This window comes from Alosa sapidissima, chromosome 6 (assembly GCF_018492685.1).
Source record: "Alosa sapidissima isolate fAloSap1 chromosome 6, fAloSap1.pri, whole genome shotgun sequence".
In the NCBI taxonomy this organism is placed as follows: Eukaryota; Metazoa; Chordata; class Actinopteri; order Clupeiformes; family Clupeidae; genus Alosa; species Alosa sapidissima.
In genome coordinates, this window is record NC_055962.1 from 39,206,529 (window position 1) to 39,218,758 (window position 12,230).

Here is a 12,230-nt window from a genome sequence, read left to right on the forward strand (position 1 = left end):
CTCTCGGACAGCGATATCCCGAAAGAGGAGTCTTCCTTCTCGCTCAAGAAGCTCATCCCCCGTCGGAAGAAGAAGTCGGATGGAAAGCAGGGGCCCGTGTCCTCAGACGTGGGCTCCACGGAGGAGGACTCCGACACACCCGCAGTCGTGCCTCTCTCTGAGTACGACAACGAACCCGCCGAGCCAACAACCGAGGCAACAGAAGACACCAAAGAGTCACAGCTGGAGGAGGCGGCCGCTGCCGTGTCTGTGAAAGCATCTGCTGCCGAGGATCGCTCGCCTTCCTGGATCTCGGCTGCGGTGGTGGAGGACCTCGAGGAGGACACCAAGCAGCTGAGCGACATCCCGGAGGAAGGTGACACAGCCGGCACACCCAAGTCCACAGATAACACCATCGCCGAGGACATCGTGGAACTCACCTCTGAGGCTGTGACGGCCCTGGAGCAGCCACCTGAGCCCTCCGCTGCCGAGGAAACTGAGATGGTTTCTGCCATGTCCCGAATCTCTGCGTCCCCCGTCACCTCTGGCGAGGCCACCCCTGTGATGAAGGTCGAGGCCGTTCTCCAGGAGGCAGTGGAGGCTGTCATACCTGCTGTCACCACGGTAACTATTGCTGAGGACCAGCAAGAGGTTGCCACAGTGACCACGGACTCCCAGGAGGCCGAAGCGGCCAGTGTGGAGGAGAAAGCTGTCCTGGTGCCTCACCAGGTGACGGAGGCCACCAACATCTGCACCGGCCTTGACGTGGAGACCTTGGAGACTGCCGAGGTCGAGATGCCCGTGCCTGCTGTGGAGGGCATGAGTGCTGTCGCTGAGGTCATTGCCACTGAGGTGGCCGTGGAGGAGAAGACAGAGCATCCAGAGGAGGCAGCTGCCACCGAGGACAAAGTCCACAAAGCCGAGGTCCAGGAAGTCCAGACAGAGGAGGCTTCCGCTCCCGTGGAGAACGCTGTAGAGGAGACCCCCAAGACGGAGGAGGTCGTGGATGCTCCGGAGGCAGAGCTGGTCAACGAGATCCAGGAGACACCGGCAGTGAAGGTGGCCGTCATCAGCGTGGCGCCAGCAGAGGCGGAACATCTGGAGGAACCGCTGGTGGAGGAGAAGATGGAGCCCGAGGGCCCGGCCGAGCCAGCGGTGGAGCAGCCCGTCTGTACCCAGACCGTCGAGGTCACCGAAGTGGCAGTGGTGGAGGGTGAGGAGGTTACGCGTCTGCAGGATGCCGACGAGGCCGCTGCCGAGGTGGAGCTTGCACCAGCGAAGGAGGTCGCTGAAGCCGTAACCGAGAAAGTGACCACATCCCTGTCGGACGCACCTGTGACCGAGGGGTCTGAGGGGAAGGAGGCCCCGATTGCTGTTGTGGCAGCGACTGAAGAAGTTGCCGTTGCCAAGGAAACAGTGTGTGTCATTAGTCCATTAGAAACCGCTGACACCCTGACTGCAGAGATCAAAGATGAGGTTGTCATGGAAAATGTAGCCATTGCTGAACCTACGGTGTGCGAGGCGATTCAAGTGCAGGTGGAGGAGGTGGAGGAGGTAACGGCTGCCCCTGCAGTGGAAGCCGGTGTGGAGGCCGTGTCCACCAAGGACAGCGTGGTGGTGGAGGAGGTGTGTGAGGAGTTGCAGGATGCTCCGGAGCCAACACACGCAGAGCAGACAGAGGTGGAGGTCATCGAAGAGCAGAGCTCTGTGATCGTCCAGACGATCATCCAGAACATCATGGAGAACATCTCTGAGATGTCGAAGGACACAGAAAGTGAGGAGGCAGAAGCCCCAGAAACAGTCCCCGCTGAGCTTGAAGTCACAGAAACAGCAGCAACTGCTGTGATCACAGAAACAGCCCCAGAGACAACAACCACAGAGGTTAAAGCAGAGGAAGAGCTCACAGGTGCTGTCGCAGCAAAACCACCAAAGACCATCGTCCAGGCAGTTCAGATCACAGAGGTGTTCCCGGTCTCCCTCCCCGTCAACATCGCTCCTGTGCATGAGGAGGTGGCTGTCATGAGTGTGGACGGCATCGAGCCGAGCATGGAGGTACCTCAGAAAGAGCAGGAGCCTGAGGAGGAACTCAGAGGCAGTGAAGAGGAACACAAGGTAGAGGAAGATGAGAAGAGAGAGGAAGAGGAGAAGAGAGAGGAAGAGGACAAGGCAGAGGAAGAGGAGAATCAGGCAGATGGACAAAGTAAAGTCAAGACAGAACCTGAGCAAGTGACACAAGACGCATCTGCCATCACAGAAACCCAGGAGGCACCTGAGGCAGAGGAACCCAGCACAGCAGAAACGGCCGAGGCCGCCGTAACAGAAGAACCCAGCGCAGCAGAAACGACCGAGGCCGCCGGAGCAGACGAACCAAGCGCAGCAGAAACGACCGAGGCCGCCGGAGCAGAGGAACCCGGCTCAGTAGAAATGACCGAGGCCGCCGTAACAGAAACGACCGAGGCCGCCGTAACAGAGGAACCCAGTGCAACGGTTGCCACGGCAGCTAGCGGGGACTCTGACGCCTCTGGCCAAGACATGCAGAGCTCCTCAGACCTGCCGGCTCATGGCCCCGCCCCCAACGCAGACCTGAAGGACCTGGCCACAGCACTGGACGAGCCCCAGGCGGAGAACCCCACAGCGGACAGCCAGACCCAGGCGGAGAACCCCACAGCACTGGACAAGCCCCAGGCGGAGAACCCCACAGCGGACAGCCAGACCCAGGCGGAGAACCCCACAGCGGACAGCCAGACCCAGGTGGAGCCTGCCGCTCAGGACGCACCTGCACTGGCTGAGAACACAGTGAACACACAGGAAGTGATGGAGCACGTCCTGGAGGAGGTGGTGAGGGAGATCGAGCCCATTTCCACCGAGATCGCAACCATATCATGAGCAGGTCAGTCACACACCTACTCTCAACAGCTCCACATCACTCTTTAGATAGCGCTCTACACACACTCAACCTAACATACTCACTTTAGATGGCGCTCTACACACACTCAATCTAACACACTCAATCGCTCTACACACACTCAATCTAACATACTCACCAAATACTACACATAGACTTACTAAAATACACCCAACATATACTCACTAACATACACCCAACCTAGACTCACTAACATACAGCCAACATAGACTCACTAACATACACCCAACCTAGACTCACTAACATACACCCAACATAGACTCACAAACATACACCCAACATATACTCACTAACATACACCCAACCTAGACTCACTAACATACACCCAACCTAGACTCACTAACATAGACTCACTAACATACACCCACTAACATAGACTCACTAACATACACCCAACCTAGATTCACTAACATACGCCCAACCTAGACTCACTAACATACACCCAACATAGACTCACTAACATACACCCAACCTAGACTCACTAACATACACCCAACATAGACTCACTAACATACTCACAAACATAGACTCACTAACATACACTCACTAACATACACCCAACATAGACTCACTAACATACACCCAACCTAGACTCACTAACATACACCCAACCTAAACTCACTAACCTAGACTCACTAACATAGACTCACTAACATAGACTCACCATACCATATTTTAATACAAACTCCTACAACTCCTACAACACACACTCACATCTTAGTTAACATACAGAACAACCATAATCCTCAAAGCATCCTCTATATACACTCAATTCTATACACTCAGCAAACTACGATTGACTACAATTGACTACAGTGTGCCAAACTTGTGAATCGAATTGTAACATAAATCACAACTTGGTCAAGTGAACACAAGAAGTAGGCTATGCGGGTTTCAAATTGAAATTGTTGTTAGAGCTAATTTATCAGCATCGATTAGCATCCCATGCCAGTGGCCACAGTGTGGCACACTTTAGCTTTAGTTAGCATCAACAGATAGCAACTTGCAAACGTTTCTAATGGTAAACTATGCCTCTGGCTTACAGTTGGCTATAAACCACGTCTCCACCTGTGGTGTTCATTACTTCCTACTCCAATAAGAGACAGTTTTGAATGAAAGTCTGGCGAGTCTGATTTACGTTTACAGTTACCCTTATGAAGACGAATGAAGAAGCTTTACTTAGTAGCCTATGGATTGTAGCACTGTCGACCAAATGAAGACAGCAACAAGCAGCATAAGCAACATATACAATCAGCAACTTTGTGTCCACAAATAAATAGTTGGTCAAGTTTATTTAAATCATCTTCATCTATAATGCTGCCCTATGGAGCTCAGCTACCAGCAATAATATTTAATGCTCCCAAGATGGCGCACATACGGAAATTCACATTTTTGACGTCAAATTTATGACGTTGGTGGCGACACCTAATGGCTTGATTAGCTATTTTCTCTACTCATCGCCATAGAGCTTCAGCAGCGTCAGTCTTCTTCTGATGTCTATGGTCATTACTCATCTACTGTCTATGGTCATTACTCATCTCCATAGAGCTTCAGCAGTGTCAGTCTTCTTCTACTGTCTATGGTCATTACTCATCTCCCATCCAAAGTTACACTGCTGCCACCTGGCAGGTCAGTTCTCTAGCACATTCTCTGTTTACAAGCCTGATTTTCAGTGACAAGCTCCGCCAGATCGTTCCACAGCCCGCCCCCTTGAAAAACGTAATTGACATCAATGGCAGTCAACGGTTGTATTTAAATTGACGTCTATAGACGTCAGTGGCAGCCAGTGAGTTAAACAAGCTTACTTTTGTCTGTGATGTTTGCCAGTAGTAAAGTAAGTTAGTAGTAAAAATGGAAACAAACAGCAGAATATCCTCAGTGTCAGGGTTAGGGTCAGGGTTAGGGGGTAGGGTCAGGGTTAGGGGGTTGGGTTAGGGGGTTGGGTCAGGGTTAGGGGGTTGGGTCAGGGTCAGGGTTAGGGGTCAGGGGGTTGGGTTAGGCATCAGGGTTAGGGGTCAGGGGGTTGGGTTAGAGGGTTGGGTCAGGGTTAGGGGTCAGGGTTAGGGGGTTGGGTCAGGGGTCAGGGGGTTGGGTTAGGGGGTTGGGTCAGGGTTAGGGGTCAGGGGGTTGGGTTAGGGGATTGGGTCAGGGTTAGGGGTCAGGGTCAGAGGGTTGGGGAGTGTTTGTGGGCCGCCAGAGACCATTCAGATCTGACCTTACTGGCCCCATCAGTGCTGTGGGGTTGCCGGGTCAACACACACACATAGAGAGAGACAGAGTCGCCAGGTCAACACACACACACACACACACACACAGACAGAGTCGCCGGGCCTTTAAAAGCGCCAGAGTGCGCTGCGTTTATTAGGGGTGGACAGGCCGCGCTGCCTGCCTCCTGCCCGATGAAAAAGCTTTTGTTCCGTGCGGCGGTAACCAGGGTAACCAGGGGACCCTCCATATCAAAGCTGGAATGCCACGCAGGGCAGATGAACTTGTGCTGACAGACTGATTACTATTCACCCCTGACACACACACACATACAGACATGCACACTACACACACAGAGAGACACACACACTACACACACACAGATGTACACACACACACACACTCACGCACACACACACACACACAGATGCGCACACACACACACACACACATACACACACATGCACACTACACACACATGCGTGCACACACACATGCACACTACACACACACACACACACACACAGCAACACACAGCAACACACATGCACACACACACTGAGGCCCTACGTCCAGAAGCGTGGTAGGACAGACCTTTAATGGGTTCGGCGGTTGAGATGGATAATTTGACACAATGTATTTAGTAATTCCATTCTCAACCCCCCCCACACACACACCCCACCTCTAAACACACACACACACACACACACACACCCCACCTCTAAACACACACACACACACACACCCCACCTCTAAACACACACACACACACACACCCCACCTCTAAACACACACACACACACACCCCACCTCTAAACACACACACTGGCTGTGTCAGTGTCAGCAGTGTGTGTGTGTGTGTGCAGTGTGTGTGTGTTTGTGTTGCTGTGTGGAGTGTGTGTGCGTGCGTGTGTGTGTGTGTTTCTGTGTGTGTGTGTGTGTGTGTTTGTGTTGCTGTGTGGAGTGTGCGTGTGTGTGTGTGTTTCTGTGTGTGTGTGTGTGTGTGTGTGTGTGCGTGCGTGCGTGCGTGCGTGTGTGTGTGTGTGTGTGTGTGTGCGTGCTTTGCTTGCTGGCTTTGGTGCAGGAGTGAGCTCCCCTCCCCTGTACCTCTGCAGTAACTCACTGAGGAACTCAAAAACAGAGAGAGAGAGAGAGGAGAGGGAGAGAGAGAGGGGGAGAGAGAGAGAGGGAGAGAGGGAGAGAGAGAGAGGGAGAGAGAGAGAGGGATGAGAGGAGAGAGAGGGAGAAAGAAAGAGAGAGAGAGGGAGAGAGAGAGAAAGAGAGAGGGATGAGAGGAGAGAGGGAGGGAGGAAAGAGAGAGGGAGGGAGGAGAGGGGCAGACAATTAAAGAGGAATACAGGAAGTCATAAGCAATAAAATGGAGCTTTGAGAGCAGACACAGGCAGAGACACTGTGTGTGTGTGTGTGTGTGCGTTTGAGAGCAGACACAGGCAGAGACACTGTGTGCGTGCGTGCGTGCGTGTGCGTGTGTGTGTACTGCATCAGATAGTACTATAAGGGGCCGTCTGGGACATTATTCAGAACTAGCTTGCATATACACATGTAAAACCAAACTCATTCACACACTACTGTATACTGAAAGCCTCACACACACACACCAGTGAAACACTCTCTCACACACACCAGTGAAACACTTTCACACAAACAGCTGAAAAATCTTCTGCTCACATACACAACTGAAAATCTCATACTAATGAAACCTTTTACATACACTGCTGAAACGCTTTCACGCATACTAGTGAAATGCACTCACACATACATATGAAACCATTCACAAACTATAGTGAAACCTCAAACATACTCAACTGAAATGCTCACACAAACAACTGAAATATTAGCTTTTCACAAACAACTGAAAACCTCTCATCGAAACTAGTGAAACCTTTTACATACGCTATTGAAACGCTCTCACGTACATTAGTGAAATGCACTCATATACACAACTGAAGATGTACCTCTCACATACACATGTGAATGAGTTTGATTTTGGATGTGTATATGCACACTAGTTCTGAATCATGTCCCAATCAGCCCCTCATAAGAGCTAGAGCTAGGGCTAGAGCTAGGGCTAGGGATAGAGCTAGGGATAGAGCTAGGGCTAGGGTTAGGGCTAGAGCTGGGGCCAGGGCCAGGGCTAGAGCTAGGACTAGGGATAGGGCCAGGGATAGAGCTAGGGATAGAGCTAGGGCCAGGGATAGAGCTAGGGATAGAGCTAGGGCTAGGGTTAGGGCTAGAGCTGGGGCCAGGGTTGGGGTTAGGGATAATATAAAAGAGCCATTTGTTTGGAAGTAGCATCTCTTGCCTCTATATGTTCAGTGAGATTGTGTGTTTGTGTGTTCAGTGTGAATTGGGATCATGTGTGTTTGTGTGTTCAATGTGATTATTGGGATTATGTGTGTTTGTGGGTTCAGTGTGAATTGGGATTATGTGTGTTTCTGCTGCTGATCTGCTGCTAATCTCGTGTCTTTCTCCTCTGCAGCCAGCAGGCGGCGCTCATGAGCTGATGCCTAGAGGGACTTCTTCTTCTTCTCCAGCAGAGGGAGCCCTCAACCACAACAAGCCCCAGCACAGACTCACCACACACTCCTCGTCCGTCCAGTCTGACCACACACTTCTCCAGCCCCATGTCATCCGTGGAGGTTCAGTTGAAAACACTCCTCGGACGAGCACCCCCCCACATACACACACTCGGGGGCAGGACGTCCCTTCCCTCCTCCTGTGGGGGGGGGGGGGGTAACAGAACCTTCTCCATCAGCAACCAACCCCCCCCCCCCCCGCACAGCGGACCTAGCTGCACCCACACCCTCCTGCCTCACTGCTGATTGGCCTAGAGGCTTGTCATGCAACGTGTGATTCATGTGACGTTTGACTGATGACCTTCAACCTTCCCTCATCCCCATGCTGACAATGTGTGTGCGTGTGAGTGTGTGTGTGTGTGTGTGTGTGTGTGTGTGTGTAAGTGTGTGTTGTACGTATGCAAGTGGTCTGAAAGTGTGAGGGATTATTGTCTTGTATATTGTATTTATAGCTAAACTATTTCTCATCTAGTGTGTACTCTCCTCCCTGAACTTCATTTGTGTAAAGATCCTCCAGCTGACCACGCCCCCTGCCCTCAGAGGTTGTTTCCATGGATACGCTGCAGACAGGGTAACTCGCTCAGACCTCTGAGAGTGTTGTCCAAGTCTTGTGACGGTCCTGAGCAGGAGAGCGTGTGTGTGTGTGTGTAGGGGTCCAAGGCGTTCTTTTGTCCAAACACACATAGCATCGCATGCTAGCACATAGCATCGTATGGTGTGTGTGTGTGTGTGTATGTGTAGGGGTCCAAGGCGTTCTTATGTCTAACCACACATCGCATGCTAGCTCATAGCACATAGCACTGTATGGTGTGTGTGTGTGTGTGTGTGTGTGTGTAGGGGTCCAAGGGGTTCTTATGTCTAACCACACATAGCATCGTACGCTAGCTCATAGCATCACATGCTAGCTCAGCTCTACATTTATTCATATTAATTTTAACTACTGTAGATGTCCTACAACACTGTGTGTGTAACTGTGAAAAAACATTTCCTTTGTGTTCTTTAATGTCTCTAAGATCTTGAGATCTAACTAACAGCCTACTGTCTAATGTCTCTAAGATCTAGAGATCCAACTAACAGCTTACTGTTTAATGTCTCTAAGATCTAGAGATCCAACTAAGAGCCTACTGTCTCACCTCCGATATGGCAGCGAGCCGAGGGGTATTTTTGACTTGGCCGGTGTCTCTGCCCCTCTGCATGGTAGAGAAAGCAGGCAGTTAGGTGAGACTAGGCTGCCCACCGTGAGTGTGTGTGTGTGGGGGGGGGGGTGGGGGAGAGACTAGCCTGCCCACCGTGAGTCTGTGTGTGTGTGTGTGTGTGGGGGGGGGGGGGGTGAGACTAGCCTGCCCACCGTGTGTGTGTGTGTGTGTGTACTTATGACGCATCATGGCATGCAACTTCATAAACACAGCCAGCCATGGTGGCTCTCTGGTGCCACCCCCTGGCCAGTCTGGAGAAGGGCAGTGTGACCAGAAGGTGTGGATGCAGTAGGGATGCCTGGTGCAAAGGGTGCGATGATGGATGCTGTGTAATAATGAAACATCACTTCTGCATCAGACTGCTCTTTGAGTTGTTTTCTGACCACAGAACTGAGATCCTGCACAGAACTGCAGACACAATGGCACATGAGCAACTCACTAGTCTTAAAACCCTTTAGATGGAGGGCACCCCCCACCCCCACCCCCCTCTTTAACCCAGCACCCTTCCCTTTACCCACAATGCTCTGGGAGAGTGCAGGAGTAGAGTCCCGGAGGCGTTCACATTGAGGGTGTGCATGGTTGAGTGCGTTCACAAGCTCTCTGCTAATCTGCTCGTGTGCTTAACAACCCTCTTTATGTTCCTTTCAAACCATTTCTGTTGTTGGAATAACTCAAATCTAACTGTGAAAAGTCCTAACATTTGTACAAATTGTATACCTGTGTACTTAAAGTCCTGTTGTTATAACACGTAATCTGCGCAACAGTAAAGCGATGTCTTGTGTCAGTAGCATGGTATTGGCTCCGCCTTTTCTATCTCCTCAGCTGTTAATAGTGGATACAGATTCATGTCTATATTTCCTTCAAATAAAGCTAGCACTGTAAAACACTGTGTCTTGATCGTGTGTGTGTGTCAACAGCAAGCCAACTAAGTATTTAGCAATTTCAATATTTCATATTGATTTTTAAATTATTAGGTTACACTTCTCTTTAATGTCATTAAATTGTATTGTTGGTGTGGAGGTCTAATTGAGTGCCTGTCACTTTAAGGATGTGGAGGTAGCCTAATTACATTTCTGAGTGGATTGGAAGGCATTTCACTATTTTCGGTTAAGAGTGGAAATAAAATTTTGCATAGCGCATTAGGATTTGTGGATGCAATTCGGGATGTTTCCTATGTCATTAGTAATAACAAAATAAATGTTACATTTTTCTTAGTTGTTTTGGAGCTTTTCTCACATCATTATTAACATTTGCACAGCAGTTAGTGCATTTCTCAAAACAATTAGTGCAAACTGCAAAACCTAGAGGATAACTTGCAAAAGCAAGTCACTTGCTCAAAATGGATAGTCCATTCCTCAAAAGCAAGTATTCATGTCAATGAAACTGCCAGTGTCATCAAAATGAGAAGTCTTGACACCATCGTTTATGAACAAGATAATCAAATAGCTTTGTCATGTTTTCATTATGAGAGTTTATTCTCTGTGTTTTCCAATGCAAAAAAAAGGTCAGAACTCGGTGACACTACCTGAACATGCTCAAGACAGCACTATACACTACCTGAACATGCTCAAGACAGCACTATACACTACCTGAACATGCTCAAGACAGCACTATACACTACCTGAACATGCTCAAGACAGCACTATACAGTACTTGAACATGCTCAAGACAGCACTATACACTACCTGAACATGCTCAAGACAGCACTATACACTACTTGAACATGCTCAAGACAGCACTATACACTACCTGAACATGCTCAAGACAGCACTATACACTACCTGAACATGCTCAAGACAGCACTATACAGTACTTGAACATGCTCAAGACAGCACTATACACTACCTGAACATGCTCAAGACAGCACTATACAGTACTTGAACATGCTCAAGACAGCACTATACAGTACACTACTTGTCCAGCCATTTGAAAACACTATATAGTAAAGTTACATATTGCTGTAGTTAGGGGAGTAAGTGAGTACAAGACACTGAATACGTACGTTTCACATTTTTACTGTATATAGTCCATGGGCCAGATGAGATGTCGGTACCAGTCAAGGTGGCAAAGGTTGCTTATACTTTTTGAAAAGATACATTTCTGTAGTTAACATTTTTGTATGATAACCCTTCTGGGGTCACAGCTAAATGAGTGTTATCAGCTGTTAAAGTTACCCTCCCCCTCAGAAAAAACACATTTTTAACGCAGGTGCCTATCTTCCTATTGGCCTTTGTTAAAGACATATTTGCATATTGCATGTCCTTTTGTGAACACTTTGGACAAATACAGCCGACCTTGGAGCTCTTCAAACGTTTAATCACACACATTTTCCTGCCATTTCCGCCTAAATCATCTTTTTTCTTTTAATCCTGTGGCATCAGGGAGCATCAAAGATACAAAATGCAAACATAGCAATACTGGCATGACTCTAAGGATTCAGAAAATGTATAATTTACCCATATTATCTCATTCTGAGGTGGTGATTTTTAGCTTTATATCAGGCATGGCGTTTTTTCAAAGAAAGGTAGTTTTGCCATCCTGAGGTTTCCTTTGCTATTGGACTCTGACTTTATTTTTAAATGACCACTTCTATTTGATCTGCATCTGCATCTGCATCTGTTGCCTGAACTTCAGACACTTACATATTTATGCCTGTTTGTGTGAGGCCAAAACAGTCCATGGGCCAGACCAGATGTCGGTACCACTCAAGGTGGCAAAGGTTACTTATGATTTTTGAAAGGATCCAGGTCTGTAGATAACATTTTCGTATGATAACACTAATTTATCTGTGACTCAGGAAGGGTTATCATCTGTTAACGTTTCCCTCCCCCATCGAGAAACTGCATTTTAGACACTAGAAAATTTAATCAGAAACAATAAATCAAAATGTATCGTAACTATCATATGTTTGTAGTTAAACTGAATGATCATGACCACCAGTGAGCAGGTAAATGACAGTCTACAATCAGAGCAACCAAAAATGGAATGCATTATCCACTGCTCTGATGATAGAGGTAAGCTGGTTTCACTTCAAGGTGTTGACTCCTGGAAAACTCTGCTGAGGGCAGCTCAGATACGGAATCATGCACCAATTTTAGAAATGGCAAATGATATTCCTGAGGGACAGATTCCACCAATCTACTACCGCAGGAAGTGTCGCAGTATCTTCACTATGAAGAAACTTCTTGATGGAAAAGGAAAGTGTAAGTGGCTCAGCTGAAGACAAAGTATCTAAGACAGCAGCAGCTAAACGTGTCTCAGAAACAAAGTATCTAAGACAGCAGCAGCTAAACGTGTCTCAGAAACATCTAGGACTTATGGCAGAGA

The 12,230-nt window shown here is 48.7% G+C and overlaps 1 protein-coding gene across 6 annotated transcripts in view; it reads left to right on the forward strand.

Moving 5' to 3' along the window:
• akap12b (A kinase (PRKA) anchor protein 12b) overlaps window positions 1-7,863 on the forward strand; it is a 66,336-nt gene extending 58,473 nt beyond the window's left edge. For 3 of the 6 annotated variants that reach the window (XM_042094922.1, XM_042094927.1, XM_042094926.1), the window contains 2 exons: window positions 1-2,869; window positions 7,611-7,863. The exon at window positions 1-2,869 is cut by the window's left edge and continues 2,171 nt beyond it. In XM_042094922.1, the coding sequence (XP_041950856.1) occupies window positions 1-2,865 (2,865 nt within the window). In that variant the 3' untranslated portion in view covers window positions 2,866-2,869; window positions 7,611-7,863. The remainder of the gene's footprint in view (window positions 2,870-7,610) is intronic. The other 3 variants (XM_042094925.1, XM_042094923.1, XM_042094924.1) reach the window with 3 other exon arrangements.
• The last annotated feature ends 4,367 nt before the right edge of the window (window positions 7,864-12,230 follow it).